Raw genomic sequence first — 18851 nt, forward strand, 5'->3', positions numbered from 1 at the left:
GATATCTACAGAGCTCTATAGAAAACTGAACCCGTGACGCCAACCAACGAATTGGCTTGTTTTGGCGCAGAGCTCTGCGGGGGTATCGCGGAGGGCTGTACGAGCAACCTCGATGGAGGAGCTCTGCAGAGCTGAGGGCTGAACGAGCAACCTCCATGGAGGAGCTCTGCAGAGCTCCTCCATGGAGCTAGCTCGTGCAGCCCCTTCTCGTCTGACCTGCCAGCTGGAGGTATAAACAAAAACACTCTGTCCCAACTTTTGGGTCAAACAGACCATCCTATTATGAAGTAGGGGTGAAAAAGTGAAAATCCTTTTAAATTAAGCAATAAAAATATGCGACAACCTGCTAATGCACTCCAAAATACAAAGAGACTCAACAACTACCCACATACCAAAAATCATACCAAACCATCCCCCAGATTTTCCAAACATTCAACACAAAAAGTCCAACATTAAACATTTTGTAAATATCAAACGCAAACAGCTAGGGGACCCAAATTTAAACCACTAAACCATGGTAATAACAACTACATGCAACCTTAATATCGCACAAACAGTCCATAACGCGAAAACAACAGAATAAAAAAATTTAACTGCAGTACCAAGGTCAATCACCAGGGGCTCAAAGTCAACCTACACAATCTCCAAGGCCCCATCCATCAATCTGCCAAATATCGTACAGTTCCTTCTCACCGATCTTCAGATATCAGACCAAACATGAAACGGAGTAAAAACAGTACCCCCATTTTCATGGAGGGTAAAAATAAGAAAATCGGCTGTTTTTTTGTCTGTTATTCAGGTAGCACTATCTTGTAGCCCATCAGATGCAAATGAAGAGTAAGTGCTCAGTGATTGAAAGTTGTATCTCATTGATTAGTTCTGGTTACTCTAGGTAATCACTGTGTAACTCTAAAAGGTATGTCTGCCACCCTTGGGAGCAAGGTTGTGTGTGCATCATCTGGCAAATGTGGGGAAAACCACTGTTTAAATTCCTATTCTTTTTCTTTCGGAGTATTGTATTCTGTAAGTCAAATTATGTAATTCATGATGGGTCATATCAAAAGTTTGTGATGCCAAATTTATCGGTGTCATGTCAACTTTTTTGACTCTCGTTTTTTGGCCAGACATGCTCAGGACAACTGCATGGCCAAATATGTTGAGCTGCTGCATTCTTCCTCACTCATCAAAGTCAGTGTGTTTATTTTGCTTCAGATTTTTGTGTCCTCCTCCCAATAACAAGTGTGTCTCCAAATATATGCTATGTAATTTATCTGTCGAGACTGTATACTATGTAGAACAAGCTTTACCCCTGTCGTTTTAAAGTTTCCAACAATTGTTGCTCTCAATTAGTGAAGAAATTTTTCTTCTACTTAAGTCTTGATGAAGCAAAATAACTCGTACTGAAAGGCAGAAAGTTAAGCCCTATAAACTGCTAAAATAACAGCGTCTGGCTTTTAGCAGCTTGAGAATAAAACAGTGTCCACCACTCCCACTAAAGTTGCAGATTGTGTCAAAGAGGGGAAGCATTAAGCTGTATTTTATGGAGCTTAGCCCTGTATAAAGCCTGGACCGCGGATTATTTCATGTATACAGAAGTTCCCGGTTCGGTAGAACCACAAAGCGCGCGCGATAGTGTGTACATTTTTGTCTGTCCGAGCCGATTTGCTCTGATCCATGATCAAAAGGACGGCCTGTTCCGTGCTTAATGCCCTGTAGACTGGTCACCAAGGTTAACTTATCCCTGATTCTCCCAGATTAGCTCTAATGTAAGATGAAAACCCAGAAATTTCTACTATGTTAAACAGTTCTTTACAGATGATAATTACTTTTTCTAGTGGACAAAAGACACAGATCGGTAATTCCAAAACAGTCCGAAAACATTACCACTCATGTTCTTCTTCAAAACGATTTTTATAGGAAGAACTAGGCCAAGCTGAGAGTTAAGATAACCTGGAAGACTGCCCAAGTGTAGAACCATGCATCAAGACGTAGTGTGAAAAGCCTGGTAAAGTAAAAGACTGGAATTCTGATCCGTACATTTGGAGGATGATTCAAATTGTTGCCAAGTCCTGCAAGATGGCAAATCGCTGATAGAAACAGAACACAGATGCCATTGAGGATTCAAAGGATTCAACAGAACATCTGGACTCTGAAAACTTCCTGTACTTTTAACTGGTTCCGAAGTCCTGAGCCTTCGGATCGACAACTGTCTTGCCCCGTGGTATCGCAGAAGAAAATCCCACCCTAAATCTGCCAGGACTAGAATAGAAACAAGGATGTAGATGCCTACCATAGCCATACAAATGGGAGTGATAATGTCGGATTTACTGTTGCAAAGGATTAGCGCAACTGGTGGTAGGAAAATATTACTGTAAACGTAATAACTTTCTTGTGGTTTTATTTTTGCGGCAACATCTCCATCACAAAGTCATGAAACAGCAAATATGCCTTCCCCGTTTGCTTACTGTGCTACGGAATTGTTTTAACTGTAAATTTGAAGCACCACAAAACTCCTTTTCCCTTCTGCTGCAAAGTTAAATCCATTTACAGTATCTTTTCCCAAGGATGACAGGGAAGTATAGGATACGCGGTTGGTTTATGTAACGGATAGCGACATGATAAGATGGCATTACAACCTTGATGGAGGCATGGATTCCATACAAGGAGGGACATGACCCACGGAGGAGCAAGAAATCAGTCCGAGCTCTGTTACCATGGTAACATGATAGCCCGCCGGTTGATAGAAGCCGCCTGTCCCCAGCTGTTAGCTCTAGGCTCAGTACTAGCAAAGGCTATCTGGACTGGTCAATAAAAATTGAAGGGGGGGAGGCATTTTTATTTTGAGTTATTACATTGTAAATTTGTTACTGCTCCATGAATTACAGTGTTCTGATAATGAAATTTTCTCTTGAAGTGGAGGAGTGATATATTAAAACAGTTCATTTTGCATTTCTTAGTATGAAGCACAGGCTCTACTTTGATGTTCGTTATCCCCCTCTTTAGCCCTTACAGAAGCTGGTTGCATGCTCCGGTTTGGCTTAGATGTTGGGATACTAACTTTTAATGGAAGAGGAATTTGTGAGTGCTGACAATTGTAAACATGGCAGGGGAGTGACACAGAAACAGGGAGAACAAACTAGGACAGAGCTAGGATTATTCTTTAGCAGCCTTTTTGCTGACTTCTCGGTGTATTACATGTATGTCAACACTACATGACGAAAGGTTAGTTCATGAAAAATGGAAGTATTGTTTTGTTCTGTCTGTGTGTCTGTGTGTGTCTGTGTTCCTGCATATTTCTGGTCAGTTAATGTAAGAAGGTCTGGATTGATGGTGATGATAATATGGTATGTGGGTAGGTCTTGGGATGATGAAGGTCAAGCTCAAATGTGAGCCTTCTGGCAACTGTTCTTGGTACTGCAGCAGAACATTTTTGTTGTTCATGTCAGGAAAAAAGTGGTTATAGGTTTGGTCCCCCTAGCAGCTTGGTTATGTCTGTGGGCTTGACTTAATATGTTGGACATTGCCATATGTGCCTGTGTCTGATATCTGTGAATGGGCCATGTTTCACTGGCTTTAGCCTACATCATCTATTTTTAAATCCGTACCGACTTGCAGAGAATGAAATATGACGTTATCCATCAGCATGTAGTATGGAGTGCAACGATAAGGTAAGCCGACGGAATAAACCCTGTCACTGTTCTGCATATTTTTCAACTGGGATTTCCGTGCCTTCTCCATCATTGTGAAGTCTTAAAGGCATCCAGTGCAGGGTGGCAAAACTGGATTCTCAGGGTCAATTTTCTGGTCATTCTTTTAATGTTGGAGGTCGAATCTACTCTATCCCATAGCATACTGATATATGTGATGTCGCCAACAGAAAACGATTGCTTGTTTCATATCGTAAGCTGGTTCTAGCTATTTATGGGTGGTACCCAAAAAAACAAATAGGGCCATTTCAAAATTATGAAACGATGACGAAAATGTGCTAAGAAATGGCAGTAAATGTCAATTTCAGATTTCTTCATCCAGAATATTTTTTGCTTTGTCACCGTCAAATTGCTGATTGTACATGTAGCTACTAGCCAGCTGGGTCTTATCCTCTCTCTATTAAACAGGCAGGTTTTGGTCCACATTACCTTACATGTAATTTCGGGATGTTTTCCTTTTCACCAGGCCAGTTAGCTGGTCCCCACCTTTCCCTCCCCAACCCATGTGTTGGGAATTTGAGCGGATTTGTGGAGGCCAAGGGTCTTACTATTAATGGGGAGACACCCCAATCATCCCTCAGGCACATGTAAGCCTCATACAAGCTGCAAATGATTTGACTGCAATCTTCCCATAGTGTGTCTCATCCAGGTGTTTTCTTCCCATAGTGTGTCTCATCCAGGTGTTTTCTTCCCGTAGTGTGTCTCATCCAGGTGTTTTCTTCCCGTAGTGTCTCTCATCCAGGTGTTTTCTTCCCATAGTGTGTCTCATGCAGGTGTTTGTGTAGGTAGTAAAAATCAAATTTACCAAGGAACCAACTTGAAGGCACATCTGGAAGAAAATGTCAAGACTTTTGTCAGTATACTTTTTTTGTTGCTTGGAAATAAGAGCCAGTTGTAGAACATCAAGTTTTAGCAGAACCAAGGTTAATGACTTTTATAGTGCCAGACATCTTGGTTCATGTTTCGCACGGACAAGGTGCTACTGTAGTTCAGGTTCCTTCCATGAAAAGTACAGGTGTTGACTTAACCTTTTCCCTGCCGAGGTTAACTTTCATTACCAGAGTTGTGTTGGTTCTAGGATCAGGCAGCAGCGAGAAGGTTAAATTATAGAGGATCTGGAAAACTTCCTCATATTTGCAGCTTACATGTGTGGAAGTCGAAATGTACTTAATATGTAGTAGATATATGTGTGTTTTTTTTTACCTGTTCCCATGTGTTGAACGTAAAGCTTATTTCTTCTCTTTTATGGTCCAGAAACTGTTCTTTAAACATCAGGCAAAGTTTATTTTAGTAAAGGCTAAAGCCAGGATGGAACGTGGGTCGCAGTTTGAGTTTTGAATACTTGCGGTGGCCAGCGGACAAGTATCTCATTAGCAAGTAACACCCATTCCTTCTTCTATTTCTTCAGAAAATAGTTTTGCATAGTAAAGTCAACAATAACTGACCATACTGATGGACTGCAAATAGCATGTCCCAAAAGGGTCAGTAACAAGCCAGCCTTGACTGGCCTTCTAAACTACACCATATGGCGGCGGTGGATGGAGGTCAACCTGTGTTGACTCCTAGTTGGACAGGGTCATTGCAAATGTTGCATGGGAGGAGCACTGGTCATGCAAGATGGCTGCCAGAACTTCGCTCTCTTTTGGTCCACCCCAGAACTATGGATTTTGGTATTTCTTCTTTTTTCTTGCTGTACAGTTACATAGATGTATACATGATACCAGGAAGAAATGTATTAGCTTAATCTGTAGTCTTGTACTAAATTTAGGTAGTGCTTCAAATAGCATGCAAGTTTAGGTCTTAAAACCAAGGTATAATACTTATTCTTAACTGATATGTGACTGTTTATATCTTCTTTTAGGTAAAATGATTTAGCCATTTTTCTGTCTTCTTTGCCTGAGAGCTAGAAAAGCTTGCTTTATTTCTGACTTCTTAATTTTTGAGGACTTCTTTGGCTTTGTTAGTGTGAATTTCATGCTGGCACTGGGAAGTTTGGATAGGCTGACAGATGAGGTTTAGGGTTGCTTGAAAGGTAAGGTCTCTGGGGGGATTGAAGTTCAGTCAGTGCTCCAGGCACTGCCAGTATAGTATGCAGGGCTGTAGATTTGTAGGACCTATGTACTCACGTTCAAGGGCAATTGTAAGGCAGAGGAAAAGAAATGTTATGTTTCCGTTTTCTGCCCTTAAAAATAGGTTCAGTAGGTAAGGATTCTTTGTCTTTTTTTTAGATTTTCTGATTCAAAACATACAAGAAACAGGAAAATGAAAATGCTTAAAAATTTGTTGGACATTTTTTATGTAGAATTTTAAAAAGAGGACATCATGAAAACCGAAGGTTGGGTGAAAACTTAGATCTGACTTTTGTTCTCTCACTGAAACATGTTGATATTCCAATCCAGCACTATATTTTTTGTTAAATTTGTGAACAGAGAAATTAAATTGGTGTGGCCTGTAACTTCAAAGATGTAATGGATCCAAAATGTCTTAAGGAGAAACCCAAACTTCTGTTTAGAAGTAGTCAAAATGCCGCAGAATGTTAGTGGAACTGATGCGTTCCATTCCCGTTCAAAGATCGCCCCTACCATTGATATCACTCCGTAATCTAAACACTGATACCGACCTTAACTCTGTATATACCCAGCTTCCCAGCCCCAGACATAACTCCATCTTTGTATATTTGTCTGGGACCATAGAGGCACAGGGGGGAAATCCTGTGTAAGAATTTATTTTTTCTGTGATAAAGAACAGCATTTTCTTTAGCCTTAGCTTTGTACTTGGTGTTCTTAGGCTGATAATACCGTCGTTACTAGAGAGTCTTTACTCTAAGATATCGGAAAACTCAAAGGCACCCTTTCTCCGGTACTTAAATCCTTCAGTGTCTTGAGATGCCTGAAGGCTGGCTCTAAGGTTAGACACTGACATTTCTACCAGCAAAGGTTAGACACTGTAGTCTGAGACAACTAGACTTGTGCAGGGGGCATTCCAGCCAAAAGTTACAGTGCAAAGTTTTTCCCGTCAATATTTCTTTAACCTTTTCTCTGCTATTTGTGGCCATCCATGTGCCAAGTGTCTGTATATCACAGTAGAAGGCTCTAGAATAGGGACGAAAAGTTCTTCCAGTTTAGGAATTAAAACACTTGCAGTGGAAATGCTTGTAGATTTTTATATGATTCTGTAATATCTACCAACATAATCCCACCTGGTCACATATATCCGCAACCTGAAAAATGTCATGTAAAAAAGGTCCTCAAGTCAATATTCCCCACTACCGTGCACTTCTGTATAATTATCTAAACTGTGCATATATCAGGAGGGTCCCTCAAAAATAATGTTTTTCAAAGTGTCAGATATATGTAACTCAGTGGGTAGTAAATTTCCATTGAAGGTTATGATTTTTAAAGGTTTTCAGATGAATCCTCATATTATGGTAATATTCAACTTTCCTTTGCATTGCTATATGACTCTTACTCTTAGTAGCTCACATTGGCCAAAAAAGTTTGAGGTCATTAGTATGGGCTATAAAACGTGGATTTCTACTGATGTAGTTTTGCCAACGGCACTTTGTCCAACACCCAACTGTGAAGGCCTTTAGTTACCATGCAAACACACACGTGTATGTCTGTTCTACATTTAGCAAGTAGGATTTATATAGCACAAATTACCATGCTTCGAATTGCCTACAGGGTTTCCAACAGGATTGTTCCAGTTTGAAGCGCTTATATATAGCGGAATATATGTGCCTAGAGAACTGCATGCCTTTTGATGTTTTACGAAGAAGAACTTCAAAGTAGATTTAATGAGTCCAGTGCCAGAATGCCATGGATTAAGAAAAAAGGAAAAAACAAATTTATTGCAGGCCATCTAGGGGACAAGAGGTCAAAAGTCAGAAAAAAAACTAGGTCTCAGATTCTGTTTCAGTTGTGTTCAACATTTGGGTCAACTCGGTTTCATAATATCAGTATTTTGGGTCAAGATTCTAAGCGTGGATCGAAAAGACACGACTATAACGTTGTAAAAACATATCAGGGTGTATCGAATATTCAAAATTTCGAGGAGATTAACCCCTTGGTACCCCTGAAGGTCAGATTCATGATGGACGTGTAATGAAGTCACCCGGGGAAAGCTCGGGATCACGTAGGACAAATTTTACATCAGCGGCGAGGAATCTGGGGACTTCTCTGGTCCGGATCGTGACCATTTGGGTGTCCTGGTGGGAGCACAAGGTAAACATCACCCAACCTGGCTTCAAAGCGCGCATGTCTGGCACTTCCGGTGAGACATATATCTACAGGGGCTGCGAACACACAGTCCGACTTTGGGTCAGTCTATATAAAGTCCAGCCATCCCCGGTCAGACCATTAGAGTTTGCTTTTGAGGGTTGGATCTGTGACAAGTGTGGAGTAAATGTCTCGGAGTACCCCTTTACGAGTTCTGTTCAGCCGACCTTGGGGGAGGGGGGCATGGGGGGAGGTCAAATTGATACACTTCTCTATCAAGACCCAAAACTGTTCCATACTTTTATGCTGGAAGGAGGTTAATACAGTCTGACCCATCTTCTATATAACGTTGGCATCTAAAAGTTTAGCATCTAAACATTAGCATTTATCAAAGCCTATATTTATACCATAGAATAAAGTAGTTAGTCTACAAAGTTAAAGGTCTTTGCTTGAGGTTATGGAAATGTAGACCAACAGGTTACTAAAGTATAACTTCAATTGCAAGCTCCATCATGGTTAAGTTTGGTGTATTCAAGATTTGGAAATGTCAGAAAGCTGATATTAGATGTTATAGTAACTGTTGTTCTAAAGACTGCTAATGGACTGTGCACCCATTGTTAAAACCAGGACCTTAAACAAGTAGCAAAGACTTTTATATATACATGTGTGTGTGAAATGTAAGGAGGGTAATATGCTATGTCCATGCACAGGTCTATTTACCATCTGGCCTCAATTACAATTTTTCACACCTGTGCGGAACCTTGCAGAGATAAACTGGGTAATGACATAATTGCAGGTATGTTAAAGATTTGGAGTCTGGGCTGCCTGGTCTGGTCCTGGCCTGTGTCCAGCTGATCCCATGTTTACACTGAGACTGACCCTGCTCCGTTGAGATATTACTACCTGTCAGCACCCCCGATATCTGCTCTGACATCTCTGTGGGAACCACAGGAGAGCCCCTTCTACCTGCTGATGGAATAGATGGATTTCAGGAAGTGAAATACGAACCCGAGATGATCCCACACCCTCCTTTGCTTGCTTGTTGTGAGAAAGTCCACCCTAGAGCTATTGTAGAGTGGAACTCGCTGCCACCAAGTACAGTAGGGGCATCAGCACTGTCTAAAGTTAAATATTCAAAATCAAGGCTACGTTTAACAAGTTGTTCGGTGTAATGTAGCCTGCAAAGTCGGTGTGTTACACAGAGGGGCAGTTATACCGGCTATACAGATGTAGAAGTCTGACAGTGTGAAATTGTCAAAAAGGGATATCCTGTAAAAAAAAACATTAGTCAAAATCTATGCAGTTGCTTGAGTAACTGTTTTTTCTGGTGATCCAGAAAAAGATTGCTTCAAACACCTGTAAGGCCACACCATCAGTCTCAAATTTCTTGGGTATATGTAGAATTTGTTGCTAGAAGAGGTCATGCAATTGCTTGCAGGGACATTTCTACTTCTAAAACTGTCTGCCAGTGAGTTTTTCTTTGTCAGATATTTGTAGCTGTTTCCGTCCTATTGTCATACTTTGTCACTGTTAGTGTCAGTTCTCTGCTATTGTTCCCTGTCCCTATTGTAGTTCGATGAGTCAGGGAAATGTCAAATATTGTGAAAATATTAGTTTTGGCTCTTTTCCAAAGTAACCTTCCTGAACCACTTCCCTTATTTTGTATTGTTCCTCTGGAGATTTTATCTGCCCAACTCAGTGGCAGCAATTTGTGAGGGAGTTAGGAGGAAATCTTGGCTTTAAACAAAACTTGCTGATTGACAGTATTGATAAGACTGGTGAGAAAGAGGACCTCCAACACTGGTGCATCTCCAACATATAGTATGTAGAAGGTACATGTAGTCTCCTGGTTAGGGTTATTGAATTGGAATCCCTTGGAGTCCCCAATGTTGTGCCCTTGGGAAAGGCTCTGCACACCTGTTTCCTTACTTGGCTCAGGTGAAAATGAGTACCTGGCTTCAGTCAGGAATGTTCTCTTGGATGGGATATAATTTATATAAAGCTGGAGGTCTCATATTTGAGGAGAACCGCCAAGTTTCCACTACGATTATTAAAAAGAGTGGGGGTCCTTCCCTGTGTAAGTGGTTCAAACCTTACAGTCTGGTCTCACGTGTCTTGTACTGTATAAAACTGGAGTATGCGTTACGCCATAGAGTGGTTTACCACTTTGTACGAAACAAAGAAAAGCTCGCTGACAGAAACATCCTTACCATTGTGATGGTTTGTTTATTGACCAACTCAGCTTGGCCTCTCTTCTGTAACCCAGAGATAACACACCACCCTCTCTACTTTGCATGAGGATGACATCAATGTTGACATCTTCCTTCACAGCCCCCCCAGGGGGTTGAAAACCATCTCCTCAAGGCTTGGGGGACTACAAGGTGATTGGTCGGAAAGTTGTTACTTCTCCTACTCCCATGGTTTTGTTTGTTGTCTTCTTGATACGGTGTTCCTAAATCCTTTGTCTTATCAGGGTAAACCCTCCTTACTTTGCAATTGATGTCTCTGTTTCATCAAGGAAAGGAGAAGACACTATCCAGGTGTGCTCATTTACAATGTTAATAGATTTAAAGTGATCAGAAGAAGGCCAGGAGATTTAAGGAAAAGGCAGATGCCCTCCCCTCTCATACATGTATGTCCTAGGCAGTCTATGTGTAACACAAACTGTCACTGTCCAGAACTTTATGGAGTTTCTAGACTATAATGATTATTGTAAGGGCTAGAAGCCTGATTTAGTTACTCTCCAAGCAGAGTTTAGGCCTTTCTTCGGATACTTTTTTGTTAGCTTTTTATAGACCTTTGTCTTGTCCAGGACAGGGAAATGAAAAAAAATATATCAAAATAGAAAGCGCCACAAAATGTCTAGAAAAGCTTGTCAAAATACCTGAAAACTGACCTAACCTCTGCTTATAATTCAACTAGACAGGTTGTCAATAAGTAGGACTACCTAGTCCAAGACTATTGAAGTATTCCCTTGCAGACTGCCTTAGGGTGTGTTGGTAAAGGCCTTGTACTGTGTCATGTAATACAGCAGACCCTGCTTTGCCTCCTATCCAGCACAGATAGTGTTGCTCCTAGAAGAGAGATTAGAATCTGGGAGAATCATCTTCCATTAGGGAGACAGAGAAATGCTGGAGTGTTTGTCTGGATGTCTGCTACCGTATCGGAGAGGTGTATCATCGTAAGCTGTTGTGTTATCAAGGTGTTGAAGACAGAATGTTTGTCTCTCATATATCAGATGGTGCATGTGTGTATTGTCCTGGATTCACCTGGATTCGTGTGTAAGGCCAAAAGAAAAAATGTTTGTGTTTCCGGTTACCCGACCGACCACAGCAAAAACTTATTGCAATGTTTTTTTTGAGATCCACTGCACTCAAGGCCATTAAATTTGACATCTGATTTTGTCAAAATAAATAAAACAGAAATGTTACTTACTGTTTTTTCAGAAGCAAATTTTTCTTTGAGTATGTTTGTTAGGTAGAATATTTGTCCTTTCCCTTAGGTACAAGCAAACAGAGGGACAAGTACTTGAGCCCTGGGCCTGATACATTTCAGTTTAATTTCCACAACTGTATTTGTTGTCTTCGGCCTGAATCTAAAAAAAAAGGACAATCCGTACCTACTGACCCTATTTTTTTCAGGACTGCAACCAGAAACATATTTTTCCATGGCCTAACATTTTCTTCTTTCTTTGTGGAAATCCCAACATTTAGTGAATAGCTTGAGCATCACTGCATTCCAGGTTCTTTAAAACACCAGGCTTTTCTTAACCCTGTTTACATCCTATTAAATGTTGTACTAGAATGTGGGATGTCTTCTATGCCCTGCATCTACAAGGTGCACTGGCTGGAAGGTACACATTCCAAGGAATCTCAAGGATTCTTTAAGATAACCTGCTGAGATAACCATCTTTGTTCATCCGAGTTTCAATTTCTTCTCTCCTTTGTTCATGTCTTAATCCTTACCACAGAGCGTATTGAATCTTTCTGAATGGATTTTTTTTTCAAAGAACTGCCCTCCAGATATTTATGGATTTGGGTCGCAACACTTTCATGTCTTGGAGACTTAATGTGAAAGATTAAAGAATAACATGTGTATTGAAAATGATACAGGTAGTTAATAGCAGGTTACGAATGTGTTATCTTTGGTAAGCTTCAATTTTTTATGTCTCTGTGCCTTTTTTTGTTTGAAAAAGAAATTGGAAAGCCAGGAAGAAGGACAAATGCGGAATTCAGTAGCAGCTAAGACAAAAGGTTCTAATGCTTGCCTATCATTCAACAACAGATTCCATACCACTGGATTCTTTCCTTGAAGAACCGAAACTTCTTGACAGGAGTGCTACAAGATCAGCTTAAGATCTGGGGAATGCTGGTTAATCCTTTCTGTAGGTAGTCAGCTAATTCTTTACTAAAGCTCCAGACTTAGGAAGATGCCTGTTACCATGGCCAATTATGTTTTGTAGAAGGGGGTGTTAGGTTCGATATAGGACAGAGATAACAAAGATTCCTCTTAAAAGACAGGTGGAGTTTTCTAAGCTATCTGCCCAAATATGGCTCTGGGTGAGATAGAAAAATTGTTTAGAATGGGCCAGTTTTTCAAAGGGCGGAATTATGTGAACTTAGGGCTCGCATCTCATCGATCCTCCTTTGTTTATTTTAGCGAGATACTTTTTCTCACAACGTTGATCTGGGATCAGTTATCTTGCTCGCTTCCCACAAATGTCCTGATCTCTTGGCTGATTTTACAGGTTCTCTGACAAGTGTTATTGTTACTGTAACTTAATGAGCAGTCTGGATAAATATACAACTTTTCCCCTTTGTTCTTTTACCCCAATTTGATGTCAAATTGGCTAAAGTTTTAGTGAATCGAAGCAATTAAGTTGGACACGACTGAAAAAAACGGCATTGTCCTTTCGAATGGGGCTATAAAAGAAGAACCTAAATGCATGAATTACTACCTGATAAAACCAACGAATGATTTATTCAAGAATTGGACAGGTGCAGAAATCCTCTCTATCTTTCCCATACATTTAAGATCATGCATTTTTCAGTGGTTCTTGCACATGTAGGTCATATTCTACGAAATGTAGGTTGCTGGAAAAAGTTTTGAATTCCAAAAGATTACCTCCTTTTTCTATTGCTACAAACAGTCATGTGTACCTTTTCTTCACGAAGATGTAAGGTTGGTAAATTATTTAGCAGAGCTTTTACCTACGCACGTCATTTATTTGTCTGTTTGTGAGGAATATTGGCACAATTGTTAATGTATTATCATCCATTTATCCATTATTGATATGAAAAGGATAATCCGGAAAGTTTTGAATGGTGGTTTTCGCAGTGACATCCTACTGCAAAATCATAACTCAGCAAATATTTTGTAGTTTTGTTATATAGTTTTGCAAAATTGATTCAACCACAAACTTTAATTTTTCAAAAAAAAAATCGGAAACCTTTCTCCTGCTGCGAAATAAAACCACCGCAAAGGTGTCTTATTGTTCACACCTTGTAGGGGAATGACAAATATATACACATCTTGGATAAGCATTTAACAACAGAAATAGTTGCCATTTTTCCGGCAAACTTTCTGTATACAAACATTTGTGTGGAAAGTGGCCGGCTGATGATGTTGTGTTTACAGGAGAGTGTGCTCAAATGTTTGGTCCATCAAGCTTTGTAAACTCGCCTATCCATTTACTGTCCCATGCAAGGATAAGGATCTTCCCCAAACAAACAAACCATGGGGTGCAAGGGATCCACCCTTTTTTTTAAAGAGCATTGTCCCAGGGAATTTGGGAGGTGGTAGGAGCCGGATTTGGGACTAGGTTTGGGATGTACAGGTACATGTAGAATGATGTTTTTCTGCGAAGGAATTCAGCTGCAGAACTGTGTCAGCAAGAAAGAACACTAGCAAGGTAAACCTTCTAGATTATCCAGTAGAAGTTAAGTATTTGGTACCAGTCGTTTGCTGGCTTAAAAGTTCATCTGTGTTAGTAGAAGTCATTCTGAAACAGGTTTTGAACTGCATTTTTCGACATGACTCATGTCTTTGTTAAGGAATGTCTAGACTGGAGTTGAAAATTTGCGGATAAGCGCAATTTTCAGACCAGTCTTCTTTTGTCGTTCTTTTCCCTTTTCTAAGGCCATGTTCAGTTGTGTATTGGCCAAACTATTAAGTATATCCATTGAGAAGCAGACAGTCAAGTATCATTTGATATAAGGATACTGTACTAGTAAACTTTCTCATTTATCGAGTAGAAGTCAAGAATTTGGTCCCAGTCTCTTGATCTTTTTCTCCTGTCCCCAATGTCATGTTCGGATGTGTTTGCTTGACTATAAAGTATACCCTTTGAGAAGCCAGACAGTCAAGTACCTTTTGATGTATGGGAACTGTACATTACAGAAATTCTTTACTAATTGTTGTTCCTGGGAACTGACACTCCCAGCATTCACTCCGTGGAGTCTGCGGCAAGACAAATTCCCTTCCGGATCCCCGAACAGCGGTATTAGCTGCCCCGGTGTCGCACATTTTCACCCCCAACTCTCTTAATCTCCCAAGAATTCAATAACACAATAATGTAATGGATCGGAGGTACATGTATGGAAGTGCTCCCTCCACCCCAGAATTTCTTCCCCTAATTTGGGGTCCTAGCCATGCAGTTTGAATTAAAAGTTGGGGGTCGAAGAATGCTGTAGCTAGATGGAACAACAGATGCGTTCCCTCAGTGTAGCCTCCCAGGGGATCGCTACATTTCTCCCCCCACATACACTTTCCTGGTGTTCTTCAACATGTTTGGTCACTGAAGTCGATATCTGATGGGTCAGACTCTCCCAACTGTTTGATTAAGAGAAAGAATGATTGACTTAAGGGTCGGGAAAGGTTCTTAAGGTGGAAGGAGGAAGGTGTCAGAAAAAGTGTCAGCTGTTACGTTTTCGTTGTAAGGCCAGCTATAGGTTGTTCAAACTCCCAGCCAACTTTGTATATGTGGTAACTGTGAGACATTTATAAACAGGCTTCCAAGGTATGCCTGTAACACATTTATTTCAGATAGCAGAGGACTAATGCCTTGTATTTGGAGACATGCTCTTTTGTCTCCTGAGACTACCATTTGAAAATGGTGTTTATGATGTCACAATCACGATTATTTGTTTTCTTAAAGGCAACCTGCAGCAAAAAACAGCCCCATATTGTGATAAGGGTTTCTAGCTTAATTGTGCTATTAGAGCTTTAATTGGGTGGTAGAACAAAGTGGCCGGAGTTGTCTGGGCGACTGGAACTAATTGTGATTTGCCCTCTCTCGGGAGGTGGAGTTTTTCTTTAATTAGTCAAGGTACACATACCAGTGGTTAGGACCTGAGGTCTGGTCTCACTGTAGCACTTACAGATAGATCAGAGCCGTGTCCAACTGGGAGGAAAGAACTGTGACTTTACTCACTGTAAATGCGGAAATTTTTCTCAATGGACTAACAGTGTAACACCATGTTTTTATAAGTTTGCTGTACTACAGAATTCTTTCAAACGCAAACTTCAAACACTGCGAAAACCTTATTTTCTCCCTTTGACTGTAAAATAAAACTATTGCGAAAGTTTCTGCATTTACAGTACGGAAATGAATGGCCATACCTGCCAATAACGACCACTCAAGGGATGTGAAGAAACTGGTCAAAGTAGACAGGTGGTCACTAATGATAGACTGGATTCTAATGCTTGGTTCAATGGCAAAAAATGATCTAAGAAGCCACGGTAAAGTGGCTACAATAGTCCTGATGTAGAGGTGGTACTAGTACAGGTTTGACTGTAAACTTCTCCTATAATGTCTTAATGAACAGAAACTGACATATCCTTGTATTGTTCAGACCTTAGGCAACGCAGGTGTTTTTACTACATTGTCAGGTCCTAAGACATATCTACAGGTGTTCAGGCTAGTAAAGGTATCTTGGTGGAAACCTTAAAAGGCAGTGCTGGACAATAGAAACAATTAGCCTCTGATTAATTATGCTGTGTTGCTTTTGTCCTTATCTTTCCCCATGCTGTTTCAACTTAGTTCAGTCCCCTAGAGGGGTGGACAGGTCTAGGCATGTTGTCTGTGTCATTTATGATTGATTTGCCTCCCCCTGCCTTCTACTTGGTATATTCCATGTGTCAAAAGTTACCCAAACTTCTCTTATTTCTGTAGCAGAATTGTAAAGAAGATAAAGCTGTAGAAAAATAAACTCTGAGAGTTTGTAAAGTAAGGCGCTGTTTGGCCGAAACTGAAAAATTGTGGTTGAAAAAGAAGATGGGCTTCGTCCCCCGGGAAAGTTTGTGGACCAGTCCCAAATTATCACCTCTCTAAGACCAACCAGTACCCGTCATTATCCTCCCCACCTCCGCTTGTTAGGTTGTTGCCTGGTCACAAAAAGCCCGCCACCAAGCAGACCGTTGGGCTAACATGTACTTAATACATCTCTCAATTGCCTCACAGGGATTTGACTGAAGCCGGTGGATGCACGACAGAAGTGGCGGTGTGCTGAGATAGAACACCCACCTAGCTACAAGGGTCCTGCACACGCGACAGTGTTCCACCAACCACAGCAGACGTGCAAGGCTTGTCATCGACGCGCCGAGCCGATCTGAACCAGGTTTCCTGATCAGGACTCGTCAGAGATAAAAGAAAAACTTCCCTCCATCCGGACACCCACTTTGTGTGTGTGCTGCTTCACCAGTGAGACAACAGACTTAGCTGCGGGGAGGTGACTATTCGTCAAACACCACAGGAACTTGCCTCCCGAGCGAAAGCTGGAGAGAGAGCTTCTGCAAATATTAGTGGAAGGGAAAAGTACAGCCTTGGTGCATTCCAGCAGGGAGGCAAGTTTGAGGAGGGGACCTCCTGCCATGCTACACTGAGCCCATGCTCTCTGGTGGAAAGACTCATCGGAGGGATTAGCTACTAAAACAATTGGTGGAAAAACGGCCGCTGTAATCAGTCGACCGACACTCGGTGGTGCCACCATGGAGAGAGGAACAGGGGCTGCACTAGGGCTCCTGCTTCTGATGACACTGTACAAGAGTTCACAGGCCATAGATGCATGTAAGTACCAAACATTTCTTTTCATTCTATTCCCCAAACGGTGGCATATTGTCTATATGTTGTTTTTTGTGCTCTGCCCGAGTTGTTTAGATAATTGAGCGCGTCTCAGTAACAATGTATTGTCATGGGGGCTGGGAAGAGAGCAGAGCTTACTATCTGTATCATGATAAAAGTAAATGCATTATTCATTTGGTTAGATAAGAATTCAGCCCACAAGACAGTGTTGAATCCTTCACTACATGCCTAATGATGCCTGGTAACAAGAAGAACTATTAAAACAAAGCCTTATCAATGAGAGCGAAGCAAAATGGACAAATTGATATCCGGGGTTTTAAGAGAGCACTAAAGATACCCGTGCCCTTTCGTGCATGTACCATACAGGCAGCTGGCTACCAGATTGGTTCTTGATTGATCATGGCCAGTTCTTTGCTAAGATTGTCAGCAAACAAACGCCTGCAGTTTTCTCTGTGTTAGCCGTGCCCTTGGGACTTGAAAATACCAGTTGTACAGAGCTTCAATCTTGTTGGAAGATAGTGTCGAAAAAGCCTAAAGTAAAGATACATATTTCACAGACTCAGGACACAAAAATCTATCCAGGCAGACCAAAGCAAAGAAGGCTGTGCTCCAGGCTAACACGCACTCAAACACACACACACACACACACAGTGACGTACACACACACACACCAGGCTCCTCTCACACACACACACACACACACACACACACACAGTGACGTACACACACACACACACCAGGCTCCTCACACACACACACACACACACACACACACACACACACACAGTGACGTACACACACAGACACACACACACACAGACACACACGTGCTCACACACACACACACACACACACACACACACACACCTATCCTGGCATGTTTTGTCCTGTCCCTTCAGCACTCTTCCTGTCCCATGATTTACACACTCTGTGCAGCACGTTTTGAAGTGTGTGCTCTTCACCTGGCCCGATACGTGAGCAAGCATTCACAAAACACCGGATGATTGCCACTCGGCCTGACACCTGCAAGTTGTTTGGGTTTTTACTCTTTCACCTTTCCTTGGAACCCTGTCGTCAAGAGGTTGGGTTATACAAACAACACGCTCTCTCACTTCCACCCACCCACTTTGTCGAGTTGCAAGGAGAAAATTGCGGAATATTGGACCGTAATATCCCTTAAACCCTTCCAGTTGTACCGCGTGTAGAAACCACTGGGTACTAACAAGATTTTGTAAAAAAAAGATTGTCATGCAAGAACAAGCTTTATTAACCTTTTTTCCACTGTCCTAATCCACTGTCAAATACAAATTTGGAGCCAAAAGGCTCCCTTAGCGGAAAAAAGGTTAAACATTGGGTTTTTCACCACTGAAGTTTCGAAGATCAGTGATTGACAGTAGTCATTGTATCAAACCCTCTCTGAAGTATCTTTCTTTGTCTGTGAGACTTTCCTCCTCTACCCATGTGTGGTGAAATCGCTTTTGTTGTTCCGACCACCAAATCCTAGACTAGCAACCAACTGACAATACCAACCGACCACATCCTCACTTCCTTTTACTGCTTGCATGGACCGCATTCTGAAGGAAAAATACCTGAGCAACAGATGTATTCCAGGCAGAGAAATGTTTTTGCATTTTGATAAAACAAAGAAAGTGTAGAAAGGTATATAAAGGAGTGATCTGTTCTATGGTTAGAAACTTGCTAGAAAATTCTGCTGTGTCCAAAAGTTTGAGTTCGCACGTGTATGTAAAAATCCACTTTTTTGCTTCCCTATAATAATGGCTATATTTTCTACATTATGACTGTGCTATGTTACCAAAGTTAATCTATTCGCCCATTGTCCGCATA

At 41.2% G+C, this 18851-nt stretch overlaps 1 protein-coding gene across 9 annotated transcripts in view; it reads left to right on the top strand.

The window, feature by feature from the left end:
* LOC109482585 (discoidin domain-containing receptor 2-like) overlaps positions 1–18851 on the top strand; it is a 114941-nt gene that overhangs the window by 73675 nt on the left and 22415 nt on the right. For 8 of the 9 annotated variants that reach the window (XM_019785354.1, XM_019785362.1, XM_019785363.1 and 5 more), the window contains one exon: positions 16386–16991. In XM_019785354.1, coding sequence (XP_019640913.1) covers positions 16913–16991 — 79 coding nt within the window. In that variant the 5' untranslated portion in view covers positions 16386–16912. Of the gene's footprint in view, positions 1–1167; positions 1189–16385; positions 16992–18851 lie in introns of those variants that run through there. The other variant, XM_019785359.1, reaches the window with a different exon arrangement.

The sequence above is a fragment of the Branchiostoma belcheri genome, unplaced genomic scaffold (assembly GCF_001625305.1).
Source record: "Branchiostoma belcheri isolate BF01 breed outbred unplaced genomic scaffold, Haploidv18h27 scaffold6, whole genome shotgun sequence".
In the NCBI taxonomy this organism is placed as follows: Eukaryota; Metazoa; Chordata; class Leptocardii; order Amphioxiformes; family Branchiostomatidae; genus Branchiostoma; species Branchiostoma belcheri.